This window comes from Pithys albifrons, chromosome 3 (assembly GCF_047495875.1).
Source record: "Pithys albifrons albifrons isolate INPA30051 chromosome 3, PitAlb_v1, whole genome shotgun sequence".
Taxonomy (NCBI): Eukaryota; Metazoa; Chordata; class Aves; order Passeriformes; family Thamnophilidae; genus Pithys; species Pithys albifrons.
The window spans coordinates 91,335,984-91,362,235 of NC_092460.1; the positions used below are offsets into that span (position 1 = coordinate 91,335,984).

Below are 26,252 nucleotides of genomic sequence, written 5' to 3' on the forward strand. Positions count from 1 at the left end.
TTTTCTTCTGGCAAAAAGATAAAGAGGGAACTGACGTCTCTTGGAATATATAAACACTCGCTCAGAGTTCACAGCCTATGTTCTTGGTGGGGAGATTTAGCTGCTTGTCTGCTGGTAACTTGATGCAAGTCATGTGTTAAGTACTTGTATGTTCAGCTGAAAAATCAGTTGCCCTTATTCAAGGTGAGTCATATGATACATTTAAAATCAGAAGGCTTTCCTCAGAAATACTTTAAAGGTCAGTTGGTGGACAGCTCTTGAAAATGTTTATTTGTAACAAAAAAAAAAATGGTGGGATTTTGTAAAGCTGTTTGCAAGAAAGAGTGAAATTTTCATGTACTAGTGAACTGCTTTGTTACTATGATAACAATGGTATTTTATGTTCAGTATTGCTGGTTCTAGCAATTGCATTTTATCTTTTGATATTTAATATTCTTGAAGCTACTGTTCTGAAGTCATGTGAATTTATAAGAAATGCATCTTTAAGGTGGTATTTCCAGCATTTTCTATTGGAGCTAAGAAGCTCCAAACTATAATTTCAAAGTACATAAATTATTAAAAAAAAGCAGAAATAATCTTTTCATGAAAATACATCTCTTAATAATTTCAGGATTTTTAGTTCCTTCATATGATGTAGGAGAAAATGGAATTATATTTAAAGAAATAATATGATATTCTTGGAACTCTTAACAGGAATTTTCAAAATGCATTTTAATTTTCACTATTCATGCTGCTTTTCCAAAATATAGTTTCAGAACTGGAGTAATACCATGTCAAACAATGTTTAAAAAATACAATTATAGCTGGAGAATAATTAAGAAACTATAGATGAAATTATTTGAGTTTTGTAAGGACTTGTTTTAAGCTGACATGTACAGAAGTCTAAGTTAAGAAATGAAAAAAATAATTTAATAACCATTTACATCTCTCCTCCTATATAGTTGCTTATAAATTGTCTTTTCAGAGATTTGAATGGACCATTTCCATTGTCAATAATTTGTTAATGTTTGAAACAATACTGAAAAGTACATACCTAACAGTCTAGAATGGCGTGAATATTCTTATTAATGCTATAGTCAAATCTATGTTTAAATGATACTATAGTCTCACAGACCATATCTAATTTTGTTATAGTACTTTCTATTCTGCTTAGGATATGTATTATTCACTTGAACATGAATCCAGAGAAAGTGCACAGTTATTGGAAATTTCTACCTTAATCTTCATATTTTACTTTCAGTTTTGAAAGATGAGAATGGCTTGTTGAGTTCTATGTGAAATTGAGTGTTATGGTGTGAGTGCTCTTCACTGCAGTTGTGTAATGAATAATTTGAATTGCATAAATTGGGATGTCTAGACTGCTATTACATTGTGTTTGGTGGGAGAAGGGTGAACATTTTACAATTTGCAGTTGTCAGCAGTCAGTTTCTTTCTAGCTGTTTATTGCTAGTGCTCATGAGAGATGCCTAGTCTGCCTAAAACAAAATACAAACATCAGAAAAGCTTGTCGAAACTTAGATGGAAATGTATTTTGGTGGACAATGTATTTCTGTGGAATTTAAAAAAGCTTTACTATGCAGGTCAAGAAAAAAATGTCTGATGATACCTAAAAGACATATTTAAAAACTTATGAAAGGGCTAATTTCCATTTCAAATTTTAAAATGTTATTTCTACACTTCAAAAAGAACCTACTTTAATAGATAGTATTTGGGAAAAAACCGACTGGAAATATGTGCTTTTCAGAATTTGGTTTAATTGAGAATTTCTGCTTTTCCTTGGATTTGCTACCAAGTGTAACAGCAGGCAGGTTTTCAAATTTCCACACCACCTATACACTGAGTTGCACAACCATATCACAGTTCTGTCTTTGCCAAATGAAAAATCCTGATTTGAATCTTGCTACAAAAGCACGAGATTTGGTCCTAGTGACTTTGACTTATAAATTCTTCAGGTCTAATGAATTTCTAACTTAGGTTTGCTTTGAAATTTGCCATTAAACACATTATATATCCATCAATTATATCAAAGGGTCTTTATTGCCTTGGTGGTTTTATAATTCAGTTAAATCAACTTTCAGTTATTTTTGTGAAAAGTGCAATAAAATGCATGAAAAGTTTGAGAAATTTGTTTTGGTGGTGTTTTTTTTTTTTTAAATGTCACCTCTGTTGTCAGTTTCTATTGCTAAACAATAGAGTAACAGAGCTGGTAGAAGAGCAACTCAGTAAACCTGCAGTTCAAATAAGGTGTACCATCTCCAGTAGAAAAACCAGGTTTAGAGATTTAAAGTGACCCTTCTCAGTCCCTAGCAAGTATCAAAAACCTCAGACAAATGTGGCTTCTTTTAGGTCCCTTATATGTGCAGGCAAAACAACCAAATTTTGAAGCAGGAACCACATGGAATAACCTGGTGGCAGGTGGATGGACAGACTGACTTTATAGTACAGAAATTCTGAGAATGCAAGCAGTCTTTTTGTCATTCTGTTTGCAAGTATCCAGGCAGAAATTATTAACATTCCAAACGAACTCAAATGTACAGATATAGACATTGTTAAAAGAGGGAGCCATAAACTGCTGCTAGTGCAAGAGCAGACAAAAGGTGGGTTTCCCATGCAGCTAAAGGAGCTGTCTGGTCTCAGGTACAGATGTGATTTAACTGTGAGTTTGGAACAACAAGTGGGGACACATTATCTGTGAGTGCTTGCTGTATGGCCTTTTTTAATAAAAGGGCCTCATAACTGATTATGAAAACACAACACACACTATTCCTACACCTGCTTTGCTATTTAGAAATTCATGAAGTCTTTTTAGTCCTTTGGGCTTCATGAACAAACCAATTGAGTTGTTCTTCAGCTTCATCTTTCTGGTTTGTTTTTCTCTCTGTGTTTTGCCTTGAATGTATAATAACTCTGCAACTAATACCTCCTTTAAAATTTATTTAGAGATGATAACAACATGTTAAAAAACAGAAATTGGTAAGAATAAAAAGGACATGGACAACGACATTTAAAATAGAAAAGAGCAGATTTTCTGTTAACTGGAGCTCTAAAGCAAATAACAAACTTGCATATTCTGTGGTCATGATTAATTCCTGACCTAAATTATGCAGCCCTTTGTCTCAATTATTCATAAACAATAACAAATAAGAAATAATATCACTGGGAGCTTACGTTTTACCATACCTTTCAGCACTAGTGTCATTCTGATTTTCTTTACAACTGCTTTCAATAGGGGCTAGGTTTTAAGATACATTAATGTAAATTCCCAGTAACTCGTTTTCCATTGAGTATTGCAGACATTTTTCTTCTGAGACTGAATAATCTTGAAATTGAAGGTACTACATCTTTCAAAGATCAAGCTTAGACTTGCTCTAAAAACTCTGCTGTTCTGTAAGGCAATTGGGATTGATAAAATCAGCTGGTGGTAGGAACGCAGCTAAAGGAAAAATCCACCCTTTGTCATGAAGTTGCTGAAGTTTTATCCCTTCTGATGCCTGATAGAGATCTGAAAAGAGGCTTCTCATAGGTGCCTCCCTTTAGAGTCTGCCATTCCCACCAAGACTGATGGTTCTTGAGGACTTTCTTACTGGCCTAAGCCAGAAAGAGCCTGAGTACCTCGTGCCACTGGTGTAACTCCTGGCTTTGCCTGAAGTGGGAGCCATGGGCATGGCAGGCTGAGATCAGAGAGCTATCTATGGCCTCCGTGTTTGGCAGAGAGTGATTACAGCGATGTCTATCTACATCAGGAAGAGTGTTGGCTGATAATAATGATGGCCGATTGCCTTAATGCAACAGAGCCAAAAAAAATAAACCACCACCCTCCCTCCCCCCAAACAGACAACAACAAAGCAAACAAAAAAACTCCCTATTAATGAAAGACCTTATCAATGTGTGTTTAGAGAACTGGAAGAAGAAAGATAATCATGCGTAATAAGCGATTAGCTTTCCAAAAGCACCTGCAACAATTTTTTTTTTTCCCAATGGCTGGCCACTGACTGGCTGTTGTAGACTTGTTATCTTTCTACCGTCTTCATCTCATGTACTTTGTACTTTGAGCTTTGGAATGTGATTTTGGTTCACTTTTTGCTTATATTAGGAGCTTCTCTGCTGAAGATCAGCAAGTCTGTTGGAACAAAGAAGTGAGGACAAAGCATCAAGCCTTACAGCAAGGATATTTGTACATTGCCTACCTGCACCCTGACAGAGGAGAGGAATGGCCTGCAACAGAAACTTGGGGCTCCTCACTGGGGCCATTATTGGTGCTGTGCTGGCTATCTTCGGGGGAGTTCTAATACCAGTTGGAGATAACCTTATAGGCAAAGCAATAAAAAAGGTACAATTTTTTATTTTATTGGTTTGGGGTTGGGAGAGGGGTGTGTGTTGTGTCCATATGGTTTGTGGTTATTGAATAGTCACTAGTTTTAAATTTTGTGTTCTGTTTCTGCTTTTTCCTTTTTTTTTCCTTTTTCTTTCTTTTTTTTTTTAATTAGACCTAGTTTTTGTAATAGATGGAGCTCAAAATTCCATGGGAATATGGGCTACAGCAATATTTTATAAAAATATATCAATTATATTGCCATTGCTTCACATTAGAAGCTAAAATACTGTTTTCAAAATGTGTTTTCATTATGTATTTAGGAATAAGTGGTTTCTATTTTTTAATGTTTATGATTGTTTCTAGTTTCTCTATTTTTTCCTTTATTTTTCTGATTTTTTTGGTACTCACTTCATGCACTTAATTTTATATACTACAAATAATCTAACCAGAATTCTGCTGCAGAATCTAATTCTACACTTCATGTATTCAGCTCACATTCTGTGATCCAAATCAATGTGCTCCATAAGGTTTCAGGATCTGATCAGATATATCTCCCTTTTTTGAGTATGAAGACTAATTGAAGTAGAATGTTGTAGATCTGGCAGACACAATATTTTTTAGGTCACTTTATATATCTAATCTAGCTTTATCTTTAAAGAAAAATTAAAAATTAATTTGTTAGATTTTTAGTGAAAGGGGTATATATATGAGGGCCTAAATCATGCCATGATTTACTCCAGTAACCTGGAGTGAAACACCATGGAAGCCCTGGCATGTCCACTGTGGAGACAAAAATTCCCCTTGTGGTCACTGCATCCAAGGTGGGTTCAACAACAGTTAAATATCTAGAAATCATAAGGGTTTTGGCTATTGTTTAGTTCTACTAATGATTTGCTGTGGTGCTGAAGACTGTGGACATCTTGGAGATATTTATTCAAAGGCTCTTCTGGAGGACTACTCTTAGCTCAGCAGCTGTTGAAGTCAATGAAGGAGGTGGATACATGAACTGTAAGAAATGTGGAACAGTCTGTTGAGATCCTGCCTAGGTTTGGGAATCACTTTGAAAAAAAATGAAAGAGAAATGGTTTGAATATAACACCTTAATTTTGACCACTAACTCAGTAAAAACCAAACTGTAGAGGAATTTTCCAATTTTTATTGTATTTTTCAAGTTTATAAAGAATAAAAAAAAAAATCCCTAGATAATGTCTCAATGACCAGGCAACAAAAAAAGTCATACACTCTATATTTGCAAATAATTTTGATTGCCATACTGAGGAAATGATAGGTTTTGTAGAAAGCACGTAATTTTGAAAATGTGTATCTCCTTATATTGAATATTTACTTTAAGCTAATCCAGAGTGTTGCCTTATGCCATTAAGTATTTTGAAAGCAAATTACAAATATTAGTGGTGTTATGTGTTCATCTGTTTACCCACAATAATAAACCAGTTATACAGCATGGTTTGCAAATGTCTACATACTCAATTATACCTGCATGAGTCCTTAGTGGTAAAGTACTAGAGGGAGTAATTTTTCCAACCTCTTTATAATTTTCTGCATTATGATCATGTTTTAGATGCTTGTACCTATTTCAAGGTAGCTTGTTTGATGAGTATAAAAAGAAAAATTTGTTCCAGTAATCATATAAAACGTAAAAGAGTAATTTTGTAGAGGCTTTATTTATTCATGTAAATGGGTACTTTTTTGCCTAAGTACTAGTTGTACTAGACAATTGTCTTTTTATTTAGTGTGATAATTGTTCAGTGATACCAAAAGATTCTTAAGACAACTCATTTTCAGATATATTCAGCCAATGCTCAAGAGGGACGTGACTTTAATTCATTTGACTGTGTTGATGGAAGATCTATTAAGAGAAAGCAAATTTGTTATTCACTGCAGTTAAGTTTAAGATAAATACTGAGCTGACTGCAAGTGAAACAAGTCTGCTGAGCAGACCATGCTGAAAATACATTTTTTTTCTGAAATATTTCACTTCTGGAAATATTGTTACAGAAAACCTTTGGCAGAAACAGATCAGTTTCAATGACAAATTTATTTGGAATCTCAAGGATAGTGGCTCTAGGACAGGAAAAAACCAAGGAGTGAGTTGTTCTCTCAGATATAGCCTGTAAGCATTTATATGGAACAGACTGCCTGGGGAAGTGGTGTCATCAACAGCCCTGGAAGTGTTAAAAAAATTAGTAGATGTGATACTTCAAGGTATGGTTTAGCTGGCAGGGTGATATTTGGTCAAAGGTTGGACTTGATGATCTTGGAGGTCTTTTCCAACCTTTTTGATTCTATGATATTTTCATTTGGACTCATATGAGGCAAAATTTGAACTTAGGTCCTCACCCACTGGATGGAAACAAAATTCAAAATGCCATATTGTTAATGAAAGAGAAAAAAACTGTTTCAGATACAATCATTAAATGCAAAATCTTGTCTTAAATTCTGAACCTTCAAAGAATGAAAAAGACCCCTACTTTTCCCTCTGCCAGTCCATTCTCAGAGTATGTCCCAGTTCCTTGCACAAGTTGAGAGCAGTGTAGTAAGACCAAATCTGTCCTTCTAGGGGAAATAAAAGTTGCTATAAAATGCTATTACTGGATTAGAAAAACAAATGTTGATTAGTTTGGGGACACTTCATACTGCAACAAGTTAAATTGTCATAAATTAGCTCGTTATTGATATTTGCTCAAAAAATGTTACCATTAATTTGCTCTCAAGCAAGTCCAGCTAAACCTCTTAGCATGTCCCAATAAATAGGGAGAACTTAAATTTCAAAAATCAATGCAATCAATAGTTTTGTTCTTTTCTGCCACCAGCGGAAGCCTAAGCAAACTTAGGCTTCCCTTAAGTGCACATCTTTACACTTCACCAAATTCTACTGGCGTAATTTCTTCTTTATTGCCCTCATTGCAAGATTAGCCTGAGTAAACACTGTGGGATATATTTTGCTGGGAGGCTGCACACTGCTCTTGAAGCAGAGACAGCATCTGGAGATGCACAGGCAATCTCAGATGCCCTTTGAAATTGTACAGAGACTTTGAGGCTATAGGCTCTTAATTCTTGGCCTGCAGGTGCTGTGCTCCACTCATGAACAGTCCATGAGTGGACAACCCAAATAAACTCCAAGTAACACCCAGATGTCACCTCTTGATGTGGTCCAATTTATTATCAGACATCCGTAATTGAACACAGAACATGTAGTTTTGTTTTTTGGATAAGTGGTTTCAACTCCTACCTCCAGCAGGGGACAGGTTTGTTTGTTGTTGCTGTTGTTTGGTTTTTTTTTTTTTTAATCAACATTATATATATTTTCTGAGCCTTTTTCAAGGCTCTTTAAAGAAACTGTTACTTGAAGAGCACACTCAAAATTATACCAGCAGCAGCAGCAGCGTCTTGGCAGGGATCCACTGAAGGAGATTAGTGCTAAGCTATTTCAGCTCTGATACTGTTATGGAAAGGAGAGTTCCCCCTTAAAAGGTGTCTTTGATTTTAGGACCAAAGGGTAAAAGTCCTAGTTTGACCAAACACTGAATCTATACAGAGGGCAGGGACATTTCCATGAAGATCTTAGGGGTTTAGAAAACTGACCTTCATACAGCTATGATTGAAACATGAAAGTTTCAGAGTTCTTTACAAAATATATTTTGTTTGAGATTATCAAATTGTACTTTTTTAAGTGACTCCACCTATTTTGATTGCACATTATCATGTCTGTTGTCATTATTACTAGATAGTATTGTGTCTAAAATTAAAAAAAAATCAAACATGAATTCAAGACAACAAATCAGAAAGATTGCATCTGATATTGTTGAAAGAAGATATTTTGACTTGGTTCAATTACTACTGTTTGCCTTTCCCTCCTTAAAACAATGTTATCTCTTTAGGCATCATAACTTCAGTTATGATTTTTTTTCAGCCTATTAACTTTTTTCCCTGCTAGGTTTGACTACTCAAAGCTATTGATAGCAGATTCATTTACCAGAAAAATCTTTATCACCACTTATCTAAGATCTGCTTTCTGTGTGAGTGCATGTGCTCAAGAGTTTCATGGAGGTCATGTAATAATATATTGAATTCCCAATCAATTGATAATACAGAATGGTATATGATTTTCCACAATGCCTCAGTGCAGCATGGGTTTGTCTCAGTTATTTTTAGGATTAAGGCTATCAATTTTAGCTATTATTATGTTTAGTCATCTGTCTCTCTACATATCTTTTATTTATGACTGGCCAGATTAAATCTTATCAGCTACCAGAGGCATCAGAAACACTTCTAAATTAAAACTGTGCTTGTGACATTCGTATGCCACTTCTTTATACAGACTAATGAAGCCAAAGCAACTTCTGGCTCTCAGCAGAACATAAGTGATCTATGCCCTCTTGCATTATCAATTAAAACTTGATTGGCTCCCTTAATTTTTAAATCAAGGACTTAAAAAGGACTAAAAGGTTTGATCCAACAAAGCCTGAGTAGAAAGGCTAATAATAAGCTAATAATCATCACTTAAGAAGTAAAATGTCTATTTGTACTTTCAGCTTCAAAATGCTCTTCTGTAGCCTAACAGTTTTACAGAATTGTGTTGTTTTTTCCCCTCTAGTTTACATTGGCAGACCAACATATAAAACACATAAACCAATAATTTTTTTACAGCCAAAATTATTCATGGCATCTCTCTGTTTTGAGAAAATGGCATCTTTTATCCATCTGGCCATCTGGCCAGACAGAAACTTCATCTTGAATTTTGTATTTCTTCATCAGAAATCCTGATGGCTGCATTTAGTGTAAATTGAAAGTACATCACGCTTCTATTGCTGACTGGTCAGCATTTCTTGAATTTATATATTGCTAATTGACCCACCTCAAGTGGGGAGAAAATTGTGTCAGAAACAAAATGGGTTAAAATTCCCAAGATTGGTTTCACTCAATCTTGCACAGTTAGATCATAAGGACTTGGCTGTGTAACAATTAGATATTGTATAGCTACTTTTGTTAACAGTAACTAACCATTGCATGTTAGAGTTGATGCAGGTTGAAGAGGGAGTTGAGAAGTGTTTTGTACTACCAGTTGCAAATCACTCCAAAATTAGTCCTCATTTTATAACATCCCAAAGCATAGCAGTGTTAATAGGAAAATACAGAAGTGACCAGCCATAGAAAGGGGTAATATCTAGAGATGGATCACCTATGATCAAACAGCAAAAACCAAGGACTTGCTTGTGTGAGGATATTAGTTTTATTAAATGGACAGAGCTCTAGATTTTCCTCCACTTTAACTCACTATTGACGCTCTCAAAGTATGTGACAAAGGATCAAATCCACCTTCTTTTGGGAGAAATTTTATTAACAATAATGGCTGACTGCCACTGAAAATAATGGTCTTGCTTCCTTCCTCCTCCTCCCTCTTTTGTCCTTCTGCTTCCCTTGTTTTAACTATGGTCGTCCCTGCACAGACCTCTGAGCCAAATACCTAACTGGTAGAAAGGTAACACAGAAAATAGAGAAGAAAAGAAAAAAGGGGAAAAAAAGGAAATAATCTTCCTCCTGTCCAGCAGACAGAAACAGTTCTCTGAGGAATGAGAATTGACACAAAGGAAGAAGGAGGCACACAGGTCAGGTACCAGGGACTGCAGAAGCCAATTCCCCTTTGGCTGCAGCACTCTCAGGTTGGTTGATCTGTACTCTTGAAGCATCCCCTAAGAGTGTTCACAGTGCATTAGGACAAAGAGAGTGGTGGGCTGCAAATCCACACAGTAACTCATTGGGACCTGGCAGAATGCAGTGGCAGAGTTAGAATATCATTCTGAGCTGCTCTAATCCCTGGCAAAGTGTTATAAGGGGAAGGGGAATTAATGGAGAAGAAAACTTTTTAAAAAAACTAAGTTAACACCACTTTAAGTCCTATTAGAGAGATCTATAGTTACATAGTTGAAAATTTATTCACTTCTGTTCCTGAATGTTGTCTTTTAGAGAGATCAGTTTGTTGTCTTGACCATATAGCTGCAAGGAATTCTTAACTATTTTGCTACCTCAGTTACAAAGAGGTGGGAGGTCAAATCCTACCTCTGTTCCCATCTCAGGACCCGGCCGAGTACAGATAACAGGCAGACTCTGCGCAGACTGTTGAGCCTTTGTATCAGCCTGCTTCTCCCATATCCATTGAGCAATTCTCTGTGAAAACTGGAAAGGTGATTTCTGAATAATGTAAGATTTTCCATCCTCATCAAGGACATGGTCTGTCTCGTGCTGGATCACAGCTGTGATAGAGCTTCTGGGGTTTTCAAAACAAGGCTGAAGAGAATTTTAGCTGTTGAGTCTTAGTGCAAGGCCTCAAGATTATAACACATCATCTTGCTGTGGCAAGGTTTGCTTCCCCTCTCACACAAATGAACATAAAATACAGCAGATATTCACACAACAAGCCTGATGCTTTATGCCACCAACAAGGCATTTGTAACTCCACCATATTTTCCCAGACAGAAGCCTGACTGTGTTACAAGTTCCCTAAGATGTGACATTTGTTTCTTATTGCAGTAGTTGTTAATTGGAAGTATCCACTTTGTTTTGAATGTGATTACTAAGCAAACTTTAGAGGCATAAACTTAAATTGAAAGAAAATCTCACAACTTCAGATTTAAAATGTCTTTCCTTTCTATCTAGAGGAATTAGAGCCTTTTAATTCCTGGAACTCTGCAAGTTGTGCAAATTAACTAATTCATATTGAATCACTCTAATAAAAGAAAGCATGTTTTATGTGGGAGACAGGACGCCTAGATTTTTCTTGTCATTGAAAAAAAACCAAAACCAACACTTTTCTGAATTTTTACCACCAACAGGAAAAACTACATTATTCCAAATCTTTGGGAAAATCTTAGAGAAGAGGCCTGATGCAGACCAGGCAAAGCAGGTATTCCCCTGACAACACAGGTAGCATACTTTCAAACTGTCCTGAGGACTCAGTTGACATTTATCATATGGCTGAGTGTCATAGACTTAAAGCATGGTTCCTGATGTATTGTCTTGTCCTTATAGCTATGTTTTACCCTCATTCCCTGGTTCTGGGAAACTTTCCTAGCAAAATATCATCAAAACTAGAGAGATTTCTTATAAAGTCTCCGTTTGGGTGGCAAAAGTTTTCTGACAAAAAACAGTCCTTCAAGAGCACTATTAGATTTTTCTGTATGCATAATTATCTAGTGCCTGAATAATGCTCAGAAATAACTCTCATTTCCTCCCTTGGTTATTTGCAAATGTATGAAAAGTAGTTTATGAATGGATATAACCTCTAAATAACCTCATGGATGTCATTCAGTCACTCAAAGATATTCTTTTTATAAATAATCAGTGGGTTTAGTGAGTGTTTGAGAACTGAGGCAATGCCTCACCACAGCAATAGGAAAGTTCTGCTAGTCAATCTGTCTGCAATTATATCAGCTTTGTGGTCATCTGTTTTACGGGGACTGAGTTTTAGTCTCAGTGAGCAGGAATGTCAAGCAGCCTTCAGATGTTGGCCGGTTGTGCTGTATGTCTCATATCGATGATAAATGGTGCTTTCTTCCGTGTCCCTGGGAATCTGCTGGAATCATCTATAAAGTAAATGCAACTTGTCACTTGGGGTTTTTTTTTTGTGGTTAATTTTAGGTTTGATTGTTATACTTTCAGGAAGCTGTCATTGCAAATGGTACCATCGCTTATCAAAATTGGCTTGTGCCAGGAAGCTCAGTTTACAGGGAATTTTGGATTTTCCATGTGTTAAATCCTTCAGAGGTTTTGGATGAAGGAGCTCGTCCAAAACTTGAACAAAGAGGACCTTACACATACAGGTAAGAAAAGACCCTTGAATATGCGACATCATATCAAAAGTTTTGCTAAAGTCAGAGAAGGTTGCGCTGAGTTAAAAATGTATTTATTTTTAAATTCCAGCATCATACTTCAGCAGTCAGACTTGACAAAAATGCCTGAATTGCAGCTACACAAAGCAAACCCAGATATTTTCTGTATTGGGTGTCCCATTAGGAAAATACAAATAGAAACAGGTAATTGGATGTGAAGCTGCTTGCTTTTGTAAAAAAACAATTGCTCATTAGCCCCAATATTACAGAGAAAGTTCATTTATTCATGTTCAGTTGTAACCAGCTTTATACACAGAGGAGAATATGTCAGATGCCCTAAAACCATCATCCATGTATCACTCATTTTAATAATGTGTTGTTTGGGTTTTTTTCTCCTTTATGATTTATTTTTAATTTCTAGCCTTTCCTTTTTCAATTTTTTCTTGGAAATGTACTAGCTAGAGCCTAGATGCAGCAGTCCTCCCATATTCAAGGAAGATTTTAGTTATTTGTTTCATTTCAAATGTGATGTTGACACAGGACTAGTTGATGCTTCCTGAGTTATTAAGCCTAATATCCAGCTATCACTTGCACTTTTGTTAGGAAATTGCTTTCTTATGATGACAGGATGTTTCTTTTCTGATATTTTTGAGGATGTGTACTATATTTGCAAGATAGTTTTCCATTGCAGCATGTACAGCCAAGGTGCTTTGATGCCTAAAAGCCTCTTTATCTCTCATTAGAAAGAGAGAACTCTTGGTTTACAGAATATCAGAAAAGACAGAGGAAATGGTTACACAGGAATTAGAAAAACAACCAGTTAAGAACTACTGCAGAAGGTGAATTCCCACCAAACAGAAATGTTTTACTCGGTGCTGATAGTGGTGTCTGTTTTCTCAAGACCAAATTTCAGTCAGAAGCCTAGTTAAGACTAAGTAAGAAGGGATGACTATGGGTCTTTTCACTGCTGCAGTCATGTCCCTAGGGATGCCATGTGAGGTACATGCTCTACACATTAGGCCATTAATTAAAATGAGATGCCCACAAACCAATTCTGAGAAGCCAAAACCAACTACACTTCAGATAAGACCCACCTGAACTGGCTACATCTATATAATGGGAAAACATTCTTTTATACCTCCCACACTCAGGATGCAAGATCTGATGAAGTATTCTGAGGATCCATTCTGGGATTGAGCTAGAATAAGCTTTCTGGACCCTCAACCTAGACTAAGTTATTTGATCCCTGCTGGCTGCCATCCCCACAGAGGGGTCAGCAAGAGGATGAGGACTGAAGAGTTGAGCTAAAGCTGGATTTGTAGCAGAGATTTGTACCTTAGAGATCTGCTGATAGGGCAGATAGAGAATCTCAGTGGCACTGAAAAACTGCTTATAAATATCTACATATATATGAAATGTTGTCAAAGTGATATTGTGGGTTTAACTTGTAAACTGCTTTGTTGCAACACATGCTCATCAGATTGAAACTGTTTGTGCTTTGTATTTTAAGGGTGCGATATTTACCCAAAGAAAATGTCACAGAACATGGTGATGGCACAATATCCTACATGTTGCCTAACGTTGCAAGTTTTGAGCCTGAGATGTCTGTTGGGACAGAAAATGATACCGTTACCTGCCTCAACCTTGCTGTTGTTGTAAGTAAAGAAACAAAACTATAATGTCCACATTCAAATGTTGAGATACTGAAGGAAATAGAGGAAAAATTCATAGAATCATAGAATGCTTTGGGTTGGAAGGGACCTTAAAGACCATCTAATTCCAAGGTTGCTGCCATGAGCAGGGACACCTTTCACTGGACCAGAGTTTTCAGAACTCCATACACTCAGGTCTTGAACAATTCTAGGAATGGGATTACCATTAGTAATAGTGAAAGTATCACAGAATAAATTTACTCTCTATGAACTCAGATGACATGAGTGTCAGATACACTGAGGAGAGTTGTATTCCTGTATTAACAAATAAATGTAATATCTTGAGGACATATTGTAACTATATTAAGGTTTTTTTACATTCCTAGGGTAGTGTGGGAATGAATCAAGAGATTGTGGATGGGTTCCCTTTTTGTGTGAGGTACAGCATGAACAGTATGAGGCAAACTTGCCATGCTTTTTTCCATAACACCCTTAGTCCTGCTTTGCAGGGGAGGCTGGATTGACTCACAGGCTCGGTGTCTGCATGGCCTCACCACCACAGCTGCTCAGTTCCCATAGTGCTCCTGAGCTCTGACATCCGCAGAGCTCTCCTGCCCTACTGAGACATTAGTTATTCAAAGAAGAGCACTGGGATCTGCACCTAGAGTAGTGCTAGGGCCTTTTTGGTCCAGATGTTTTTGTGTTAACACAGGCTGAGAATGTTTGTCTTTGACCAGTATTTACAGTTTTCAAGTTTATATTCAGCCCTGGTTGTATTGCCTGACTGTCTTGCACTAACTGTGGTGTCTGCATGTGACTACTCAGGATTGCTGTGATGGTCAGAGTATAGAGATTCAGAGTGCAAATACAAAATAGAACCATAGCAGCAATCATACAATCATAGAAAAGCCAAAGTTGGTAGGGACCTCAAAAGATCTTCTGATTCTGAAATTGTTACTTGGAGATGTTCAGAAGCCATCTGGCTATGGTCCTGGGAAACTAGCTCTTTGTGGCCCTGCCTGAGCAGAGGTTTGGACCAGATGATCTCCAGAGATCCCTGCCAACTTCATCTGTTTTGTGATTCTCTGATTAGGGGTGATCTAGTGAACTCATGTAAGCAGTCAAGAAAAATTTTCTGTTTATGTAACTTATGCCCAGTAGTTGTTTTGTTAAGGAGTGCTAGTTTTATGAAGGAGCTTAACTTCAAGTGAACTGCAAATCTGGAAATTGGCTTTGCCAGATATTTCTTAGAGTCAGTCTCTGTGTTTTTGATCCAAAGCACATGCAGCATTTTATGCTAAACATTGATTGTATTGCTATTGTAGGCTGCACCTGCCTTGTACCCAGGCACCTTCATGCAAATATTATTAAACACTTGGATTAAATCTTCTAAGTCAACCATGCTGCAGAACAGAACAGTAAAAGAAATACTGTGGGGGTACACAGATCCCTTCTTGAACAGTCTCCCCATCTCAGTGAACCCAGTTCTGGGAGTCTTCTACCCGGTAAGTCAAACCAATGAGGAGGCAATGCTTTCAGTTATCATTCTGTTAATAAAGCTTAAGACAGCTGCTCTGAGGAAAAAAATTGACAATGCTACTATTTTGTTCAATATTTGTGAGTGTTATTCTTTCTTGTTGTGTCTGTTACAGTATAATGGGACAACTGATGGGCTTTACAGAGTCTACACTGGGACAGAAGATATTACAAAAACAGCAATAATTGAAAGCTATAAAAACAAAAGGTATCATAGCATTATAGAGTAAAAAAAATATACCTATTTTTAAGATATGGCTTTTATCGCTTGATTCACTAAAAGATATAGATAAATGGAAAATTTTCAACAATTCAAAGGAATCAAGCCCTAGGCTTAGCAAAACCATGTCTTTATTTCAGCTATTAACAGTTCTGTTAGGAGCTGGATTTAAGACAGTTATTGATTCTTTTATGTAAGTAGTTTTCTGTCTTCCATGCTTAAGTAACTAGATTCCTTTTAACCTATTCTAATGCATCTCATAATTTATCTGAATAAATGAACATCTCTATCCTTTGCCTTTGCTATCTGGTCAGGCTTATAATGGAAGAGTTATATTTAACAATAGAGGTAATTAAATTGCTTACATGATATCATATATTACATGCAGCATGACTTTTTTCTCTGTCTTAAAGGAATCTTTCATACTGGGAAGGTCACTGTGATATGGTTAATGGCACAGGTAAGCCTATTAAAGCTTTTTAAAACTTCAACACTTTTCTTGATATTGCAAGGGAATAATAAGGTACAATATTTAAATTAATTCTGCTGGGATTTTGCAGTATTCTTTATATTATATTTATATTATATGTATATATATGTATACATACTACTATGATGATATATGCATTTGTGTGTAACTATCAATATATGTATGTTACTGTACATTATTTTACATATACATGTGCACAAAGCCTTTACGTTTAGACTAGATGTGGAGGAGATACAAGAAAAAAATCCTGTTCTCTTGCTACTACTAATTACCTTCGTAGTAAATTATAACTAAGGTTCTTTTTCTTTACTATAGCAGTTGAAAATTATCTTTGGATTTTAATAATGCACATTCATTTAAACTGTTGAAAATGTAATTAAATATTCAGCTAACTAGATTAAGTGGTTCACTGCAGTGAAAATATGGAGCTTTTCCTTGTCAGCAAAGATTATTAGACAGTTAAAAAACCATTCATTGTGACTCCTTAGGAGAGACCATGTGTATAGAGATGCAGCAGGTTTAAAAAGTCTTTCAAGTTGTGAGAATTTCAGCCTACCTTGTGAGCTTTCACACAAAATCTCAGCATGTATAGTGTAAGAAAATACAAAGACAAAACCATTAATTAGTATACTTGTAAGAAGTTTGAAAGGACTCCATGTTTGCCAACCTTACAAGACTGCCAAGATTTAGAAATAGAATGTATGTTTAGGATGATCTTGAATTTTCTTTAAGAAAAAGTGCTTCTGTCAGCAGTGGGCAAGTGGCAGCATGTAATTTAGCTTTCTTGCTCTTGCCAACTAGATTCAAAGATATCACAAATGTTTTCAATCCCTTTGTTATGGCTGCTGCCTGAGAAACTAAACAGAGGTTGTAGCAAGAATTAACAAATGTGCTGGTTAAAGGTTTGTTACAACACCTTCATTGGCAAAATGGCAGGTTCCTCTTACATAACTCTTGGTGCTTGCAATGCAGAAATACACACTTGAACTGCCTGCATTCTTTTTATGGCTAGTGGGGAGAAACACAATGCCAATGTGCAGCTTCTCTGACCTATTTTGCATATCTACTGCGGTGTGAGGTGGATTGTGCTCTAGAAGTGCTTCCTTCTCTCCATCAGCTCTAGAGAGGACCTCAGCTTACAAAGAAGAGGTCCACTTGAGCAGTATTTGGTGAAACAAGATTTAACACTGATTACTAAATAGACAGTAGTGTTGAAGTGTAAAGCTGTGTTTCTTGTAAGCATTGTGTCAAAACTGCAGATGAATCAAGAATCTCTAGGAAAGTTTAGGTCTATAGGCTGCATAAACCTTGAAGCAATGGCAACATGCTTAATATGGCTTCATATTAAGCACAACTTTTGTTTTTAGTATCCTCTGTTTTTAATAAGCTTAAACATATAGCTTTACACCTGGGAAAAAAAAAAGTGGCCATAACTTGGCTCACTTTCAAAACCAGTTAAATCTTATCTGTGGAGTACCTGTCACTGTGCAATAACTTACATAAACATTTTCCCCATAAATGACTCATTTTGTTTATCTGTTTCACAGTTTTATAGGAAAGTAACAGCTGAGTATTGAGCTAGAAATTAAATCATGTCTTCTAAGTGGAATAGCTTTCAAGCTCTTTTTTATTTTATTCAACAGATGGAGCATCATTCCCACCATTTGTTAAGAAGAATCAGGTACTGCGCTTCTTCTCCTCTGATATTTGCAGGTAGGCTGGTTCTTTCCTGGAATGTTTACACACCTGCATGTGCCACTGAATGCTCTTTGATTTCAGAGGATGGCCGTAGTGGCTGTGCTTGGGCTTGGGTTACCAAGGCAGTGCAACATAAACATTTCATCAAAACACAAGTAAAATCCTGAGCTGTGCTCATGATTCAGAGCTTGATTCTACCATTTCTACATAGGAGAAGTAGCTAGATATTTATGATGTATTTTATTTCAATTGGTTACAGATGTATAATTCAGGAAATTCTGACGTTGCTGTGAGCTGTTAGAAATCTGTAGCTGCCTTGATCAAAACCTGCCTTGTTTGGTCTGAGAAGGCAACAGGTACAGCAGGATCCAGTTAGGTCTTTGGCATTTCTGTAGAAAATCATCTATGGAGAAAAGGATTTACTGTCATTCATTAGATATTTAAAATTGTTTTCTCACAGGATATTTTTACATATGTTATTTTTATGCATTTACAAACAAACAAACCTGTTTAATACATCCCATACTGATGACTTTTAAACCTGCTGCTTCTGCTGTGGCTATCCAGTGTCCCTGAGTTCTCCAGTGGGATCACTGAAAGAAATGTTAAAAGATTTAAAGTCATAACAGCGTATTTACTTTGGGACGTTCAACCCCTTTATTTATTTTGCTGCCTGGAAACAGCTGCATCCTTTTTACTAGGTTTAAAGTGGGTCATTTGCTTTGCAGAGTGTTTGTTTTCAAAGATCAGTCATTCTACATGAAGTTAAAGTTCCTCTTTTTTTGTGTAGCAGTTGCATCCCCTAACAAGAAAATATTTCACAACTCATGGGAAAGGGAATTCTTTGCAGAGGAGAAATGATAAAATTCTTTGAATCAATTGCACAGAGTTTGAGAGATCCTTCTGGCCATTCAATTCTCACAGTTCATGAACAGTCAAGTAGAGTAGCAACTACCCAAAGGTCTTGCTGAAGCAGGGCAAGAGAAAATGGTTCTGACTGTGCTGCAAAACCCAGAACCCTTCTTTTGTTTCACTCCAATACAAAGTGCTGCTGTCCTGGTTACATTACTGTGTAACAACCATATCTCTGTATCAGCTGATAATGAATTAGGAAAAAAGCAGCTAATTCATATGGAATGGAATAAGGTTATATGCAGGATGACACCTGCATCATAAAGCTTAATTTCATTAGTTCTGCAAAGATAGCAGAGCTGACTTACTACTCTGCTGTAGTCCAAAAGCTTTCAAAAACCTCATAATGACAGCACATGTAGGAGCATGTAGGGAAAAGAGATCTTAATCAATTAGTTTTGTCTATGTTGTTTATTATTAGTATTAGAACTTTTGTCTCTCTTTTTGTGTCTTGTCATGCTCTCCCCCAAGCTTGTACAATTCTGTGAAGGTGGGTAATGTTCTCCACTACACAGGAAACATCCCTACAAACTACTGAACACAGTGGTGGGAGTGGTGGGAGCCAGGATATTGGCTCCTTGGGGTACTTGTTTCTTTTAAGAGATAGACAGGTCAGGGATCCTTCACTGGTATTGCCATGAATTCAGATTTTTAATCCAAAAAACTGAAACATGCTTCTCCTATTTTGTATTTAGATCAATCTATGGAGTTTTCCAGGGCAAGAAGACTGTGAAGGGAATCACACTCTATCGTTTCACAGTTCCTCGTGAAGCATTTGCATCACCGACTGAAGTTGGAGATAATTATTGCTTCTGTACAGATCGAGTCATATCACAGAACTGCACCTTAGCTGGAGTCCTAGACATCAGTGCCTGCAAAGCAAGTATGGTGGTGGCACAGAACTGCTAAACAATCCATTTAGCTGGGGAGAAAGCATGTATCCTGCAGCTGAGGCATTAGTCTGAAATCCACTATGTCTGTGTTTGTCTGTGAATTCTTCCAGACTGCCTGTGAGAGTCTACACACTTCTGCAGCCTCATTTCCCCAAATGAGGATTATAATATTTCTCTGTTTTGCACAGTGCTATGCAAAATTGTGATGCTACAGATTGCATACTGAAACTGCAGAAATCTGGGTAGACAAAAGAAGGAAGGGGCACTATGTAAAAGCCAGAGGTAGTTACAGTCATTGTACTTGTGGCAAATCACACACAACAGCAGAGGGTGGGTATGTACACAATGACATACGCATTCAGAGACCGAGAGACACTACGGGCTTAGTTTAGTGTTGGCATAATAAAATAAATATATACAGAGTCTGCATTTGGTGTGGAGAGGATAGCATGGAGTCCATCAGGCTCAAACAAGATCACGAAGGTGAGTGTAAAAAGTGACAGCCATACACTCACTTCAGCATGGAACTGGTAGCACTGCCAGCTCCACAATGTAGACACAGGCAAGCAGGATTTGTAACTACAGTTTATTTCACCATGCAAATTCTCCTCATGACAAAAGAATCACAGAAATCAACAAATTTTTTTTTTTTTTGAGGGAGTGGGGAGTTAGACTATTAACGTTTTTATCAGGATTGTACATACATATAACAAAACTGTTTGAAAAATGACCTCAGAAAACGAGCACCATAACAAGGCTTAATGATTCAGAAGTGTTTGTTTTTTTTCAAATAGAAAGACCGGTATACATCTCTCTTCCTCATTTTCTTCATGCAAGTGAGGTTATATTGCATGATGTGGAAGGCCTGAGCCCAAATGAAAAGGAGCATGAGACGTTTCTAGACATAGAGCCTGTAAGTCCAAGTATTTAATAATTGTACCTTGGTAAACTTGCAATGTTTAAATTGAATAGTAGTAGAGTTGACCTTTGACCAAAGGGACATGCAGAAGATGCAATATTTTTATGCTTGCTTTTGTAAGATCTGCTCACAAACTGACATGGTCTGAAGTGGGAAAATTTAGAGCAGACCTGTATCTCATTATGACCTTCAAAACTGGGAAAATCAGTTTTGCTTTTTACTTGCTGGGAACTTGGGATTAAATAGGTTCTGCAAGCACTGAAGTATGTCATAGCTATCTAGGACCTTCAAGTACTTTGAGAAAATTATATTCCATGAAAATTCTGCTTCCTCTACAGTTAACTTTTTTCGTTTTAATTTTCTGTAACTAGACATTTTTTTGACAATTACTATCTCAGTTGAAACTAAATAAGCATAAATAAATTTATTTCCAATTGCTGGAACGCTGAACAGACTGATGTAGAAAAGACCTAATATAGTCTCTGTGACTTGGATTGTCCAACAGAACTTCCAAACAGAAGGAATTTATGGCAGCTCTGATTTTGATTGCTTCCAAATTTTCCTGTATTTCTGTTCCAGTGATTCAGATCCTTTAAGAGTATTTACCAAAGTTTTCTGAATTGTATGATGAATTCTACAGTTCCAAAATTTTAGTTTGCTCTCAATTTGAATGCAAAAGTAAAATTGAGAACTTTTCACTAAAATATTTTTAGTCATATAATTTGACACTTAAGCTATGTAACTTCAATAAGGACATACAAAGTGAAATCTTTGTTTCACCTTATTTGGAATAGAGACATCAACCAGATTTTCCTAAATTAGATATGAAATTTTCAGGAATCACAGCCTATCTTAGTTTTGTGGAGGAAGATGATAGAAGAAGGAGATTCCAAAGAAGATTTGACCTCTGTATAGACATGTTTGTTCTGATGCTAAAAGTTTGTTTTCTGCCCTATTCAAGTTAAACATCCTTCATTTAAAAAAAAAAAAGAAAATTCCTTAAGTTTTAAATGTAAGTTACAAAAGTAACTATGGTAAAGTCACAAAATTAGAACTTCTATGAGAAATGAGAGACCCTTACAAACATAAAAAATTCGTTAAAAAATTAATCCTTCCAAACATAATACTAAAATAATCTCAAAGTGGTTTTTGACACAGTCTATATTCTAGGTTTTGGCACCCAATTAAAAAATTTAGATTAATGGTTTTGGTTGGGTTTTTTTTTTTTTGTTTTTTTGTTTTTTTGTTTTAGACCACTGGTTTTACACTACAGTTTGCGAAAAGACTGCAAGTAAACCTCCTTGTGAAGCCTGCAGCAAAAATTGAGTAAGTGCTACTTCATTATTTTATTTTTAATAACCTTTTTCAAGAGAGCTGACTGGTTATGACAGTGTCAGTAGAAGAAGGAATAAAAATACTTTCTCAAAGCCTGATCATCTTTCTTCCAAAAAATTCAGTCATGACTTTCCAGAGAACATAACTTCAGCAAAAGAGCACACCTTCCTGAGAAAGGCATGGCCCAAGTCTTTTAATACATATTTGATTCCCCTACAGGAGGTCACAAGGCAACATGTTCTTAAAAATAATATGTTCTTATAAAACACAAATGGGGGCCATGAGGATGATGTAGAAAACAAAATGTATTGTCTGTAACAAATCCAATGAGAGAGGGTGTTTATGTATTCCCTGTCACTAGATGGATTTTATCACAAGGGTCAATCAGTCTCTAGCTGTTTTTTTTTTTTTCTCTTTGATCGTCCAAATGTACATGGATAGACATGCCTTTAGGATCTTGTACATCTGGTGGATGAACACCACATAGAACTTCAAACCCTTCCACCACACCTTGCTGTATCCAGCCTTTCTTCTGTCTGACTTGCCACATGTGGAAAATCAGACTGAAAGTAATGGTTACCCAATATGTAAAATGGCTGTTATTAATTGTAGAATTATTTTTTTCACTCCAAAACTATGTTAAAGAGGTAAATGTGGAAGTCAGAAATACAGTTAGAGGAGAAGAAAAATTTTTAAGTAGACACTTATGTAGCAAACTAAAAGTAACATGATGTACTTATTTTCTCATTTCAGTGCTTTAAAAAAAATTAAAAACCCTTACGTTTTCCCCATTCTTTGGCTAAATGAGGTTAGTATATTTTATGTCTATTACTCTCCACTGTTTAAAAACAAAGCAATAAAAAACTACCTAGCTTTCAGTCTTGGTGCCCTGAGACTGGGTAATTAAACTCGTGCTGTGATTTGCACACACCAAGAATATGTTCTGCAAGTGAAAGGTTGAATACATACACTTCACTAATGTTTTTCTTGTACTGTTTTAGTCTGCTGTTATTGGGGATGAGAAAGCAGAAATGTTCAGGAATAAAGTCACCGGCCCGGTCCAGCTGCTGAATACACTTCAGATGGCTCTAATAATCACAGGTTCTGTGCTGTTCCTGGCATTTATGGGTTCCTACTGCATATGCAGATCAAAGAAATTGAAATAAGTAAGTAATCACTAATGGATCAGTTCTCAGCAGTAATTTTTCCTCAGAATTTCAAGAGTTCAAAACCATTACCTATTCAGCTGTTCTTATTTTTTAGATACTAGAAAATTCAGTAGTTGTTCTATGGGAAATCATCTAGGTAATTTCCCTAATGTTTTCAAGTTCTCCTCCCAGCCTTAATCTTTCAGGATGGCCTTAACTCAGGAGAGGGCATTTGGGAAATATATCAGAACTTCTTTTTTTTTTTAATTTGAAAGAAGCATAACATGAGTGTTGTGATTTTTTTTTTAATTGACGTTTTGTCAAGACTGCAAAACTGCTCAGAAGTGTCCTCTAGTATCTGTCTGAGAGAGAGGCCCCACAGCTGCAGATTCCTGTGCCCTTCCAGGATATCCCCCTATCTGAGGTTTAGAGAACTCACTATGAATGACACTTTATTGAGTACTAGACAGGGTTGCTCATTTCTTTCTCTGTTGTGCATCTTTGTCAAATTAGTCTAAATATCTCCTGAGCATACCTATCCCACAAAGACAAATTATACTCATATCAGGGGTAGACTGACATCTAGGGAAACAAACACATTTTTGGAATTATTTAAAAGAAGTGTAGAGACATGATGGTGAAAGCATGCAATATTAAAGATATCCTTAAGATGAAGACTTATCACATGATGAATTCTGATTTTATTTCATTACAGGTAACAAAAGACTTCAGAGTTAGTCAATGTTTAATTGAAACTTCAGCCAAGCAGCGTGTTAAAATTCAGAGACGAAAGGTATGATTCAAGGCACATTCAGTCCACATGGTATGGAATTCAATATGCTTTTCCATTTTGAGAAGACCAACTCACTAACCTGAATAAGCTGATGTTTCCAAAGGTCTGTGCTTCTGACATCACAAAAGAGTCCATCATGGAAACTACGCTGTCAAATAACTTTATTTGTAACTTGTTACAAATTTTAAATTGCTCAAGCAGACTGAAGTTGAGGTGCTGTTGGATTTTAGTCCACCTTTTGCCATTAATTCAACTTGCTACTTACTTTCTTCTGGGATTTGCAAGACAAATGAAAGCTGTTTGCTGATTTTCTGTCTCTGAGCACAGGCTGGGAATGACAACACTTTTGAGCTCATGCTGTGCTCTAGATTCTCTCATTGCAATATTTCTCTGTTTCTTCAAGGAATGGAAGCTGCTGCAATAGAACTGCTCTCTGTCCTATGTTCAGGGATGTGAATTGCATTGACTGTGAAGTTTATTATGTAAAGTTACTAACTGTAATAAATGAATTTTACAAAAGACTTACTAAAACATGTGGTTTATAATTTTATATGGAGATGGCTTACAGAAACAGCACAGTCATTCATATGTTGGTGGATCTCATCGACATTTGGCTCCACAGTTGTTTATTAATCTGAACCACGCTCTTAACTCCCAACTTTCTCCACTGCTGTGCCTGTTGCCTCCTGTATACTTTGCTTTCTGGCTCTTGTTTGAACACCAGCCTGTGCTCTGCTCAAGGCCTCCCTTAGAATATGATCTTGCCTGACAGGCCAAGAGAAAATACTCCAGAATGCTCCAGAGACAGGAAAGACCGAGATAATGATTTTGATCAAACATCAGAAGGTTCCACTTTCTTGCTATAGAAGCATATAAATGAAAACAAGTAGCCCCAATTATTTACTGATAAACCATCTGCCACAAGGAAATTTGTGCAACCATTAGTTTAATGGGGTTCATTGGCCTGTAGACAGGTAGTAAACACTGCCATCTGCATAAATGATTCACTTTTTCATTTGATTTGAATGCCACATCTTATTCTGAGAGTCAGTGGGGCAGATATTGAGCATTGTAGGGTGTCTTTCCATGGACTAACTGAATTAAGAATGAGAGCCTAAGCTCAGTACTTTCCAGATTTCTTCTTGGATCCCATTCGCTTATTTAAGAGCTGCAAGGAAAAAGGAAAATCAAACATGGCCAGCCTTTCGTAGCCAGGTGTTTGGAAGCAATGCTACAACGGACTTTCAACCATAACTATTTGTCTTGTTAGTAAAGGAGACTATCTTTGGCTGAGTATCTTTGGTAAGACAAGCTTACCCTTTGGAAATAAAGGGGAAAACCAACAGACTAAAGCTCTGGTGTTTTACTCTCATGTTCCTTGTGGACAAAGTTGTGTAGGTATCAGTAGTGTTGATGAGTCACAGAAATGGCAAAAGGTTATTCTTGAAGGTGAGTTCTGTATGGTGCATGACTACACTCTTTTTCCCACAGTGATCTGGAAATGTAAGGTAACAGGGCAGGAGATGTGAAGCTGGCATGACACTAAAGAGAAATTCTGCTCTAAGCCCATGCAGCTGATTACTTAAGCCAGTTGCTAGTCAATGAAAAACAAGATCTTTCTCTAATATTTACATTATTGGTGATATCTTACATGATGCTCTATTTCCATACTAGTCTGGGGAAAAAATGACACAACTGAAGAGTTCTATGGACTGGTCAAAAAACTATGAGGACAGCTGCAGTTATCTGGTCACCATCTCCTCTGAGTGAAACACAGCTCTGCTGTGTTTCAAGACCTGACACCAAGTTTTTATAATAAAATGTCTCTTTTTTTGCCAGAATCTAATATGAAATAAACAACAGCAATGCTCCTGTCATTTTTGATGCACTCACATTTCAGCTTCATTTTATTTGAGTTCAAGTACATTGTCAGTTAGTGTTTGCTTTACTAGTGTTATTTAGTGCTACATGGTGCTCCAGCAGCAGTGACCCAGCAAGTCAGGCCATGATTTTAAATGTCTCAGGGCCAAATTTACATGCACAGAAATATGTTTGTCTATATGTATCTTATTGATGTCAAAACAGCTTTGGACTTTTAAAATATATTCAGCACCTAGACTGCACTTGAATTATTTGCAGTCATTTTATCCAAAGCATCAGTTACAGTTATTGTTAATTCATAATTATGAGGCTAATGTTAAGTATGTACATTTGTTCAAATAATGCAGGATAATCATTTATTGGAAATGTTAATAAAAATATAAATAAAGCTCAAAACCTTTTTTCTGATATTCTTATGTCTAGTTGTAAATAAAGTATTCTCTGTTGAATAATTAAGTCCTTTGGAGTATGTTTTCTTTTTCTAGAAACTGATTTTATACTGATGAATAAATGAGCCTACAGTTAACCATGTTAATTCATTGTACTCTGGCACATTACAGCTTCTTAGGAATGTATATCACCATTCATATTGCTGATACATTATAAATATCGG

General features: G+C 36.4%; 1 protein-coding gene across 5 annotated transcripts in view; it reads left to right on the top strand.

Annotated features, from left to right (window-relative positions):
• The window catches only part of CD36 (CD36 molecule (CD36 blood group)), a 36,104-nt gene extending 10,055 nt beyond the window's left edge, over positions 1 to 26,049 (top strand). For 4 of the 5 annotated variants that reach the window (XM_071552719.1, XM_071552720.1, XM_071552718.1 and 1 more), the window contains exons 2-14: positions 4,094 to 4,330; positions 11,993 to 12,153; positions 13,673 to 13,817; positions 15,140 to 15,319; positions 15,467 to 15,558; positions 15,984 to 16,030; positions 17,704 to 17,773; positions 19,366 to 19,553; positions 20,358 to 20,476; positions 21,735 to 21,808; positions 22,571 to 22,625; positions 22,819 to 22,983; positions 23,681 to 26,049. In XM_071552719.1, the coding sequence (XP_071408820.1) occupies positions 4,211 to 4,330; positions 11,993 to 12,153; positions 13,673 to 13,817; positions 15,140 to 15,319; positions 15,467 to 15,558; positions 15,984 to 16,030; positions 17,704 to 17,773; positions 19,366 to 19,553; positions 20,358 to 20,476; positions 21,735 to 21,808; positions 22,571 to 22,625; positions 22,819 to 22,983 (1,416 nt within the window). In that variant the 5' untranslated portion in view covers positions 4,094 to 4,210 and the 3' untranslated portion in view covers positions 23,681 to 26,049. Of the gene's footprint in view, positions 1 to 74; positions 184 to 4,093; positions 4,331 to 11,992; positions 12,154 to 13,672; positions 13,818 to 15,139; positions 15,320 to 15,466; positions 15,559 to 15,983; positions 16,031 to 17,703; positions 17,774 to 19,365; positions 19,554 to 20,357; positions 20,477 to 21,734; positions 21,809 to 22,570; positions 22,626 to 22,818; positions 22,984 to 23,680 lie in introns of those variants that run through there. The other variant, XM_071552721.1, reaches the window with a different exon arrangement.
• The last annotated feature ends 203 nt before the right edge of the window (positions 26,050 to 26,252 follow it).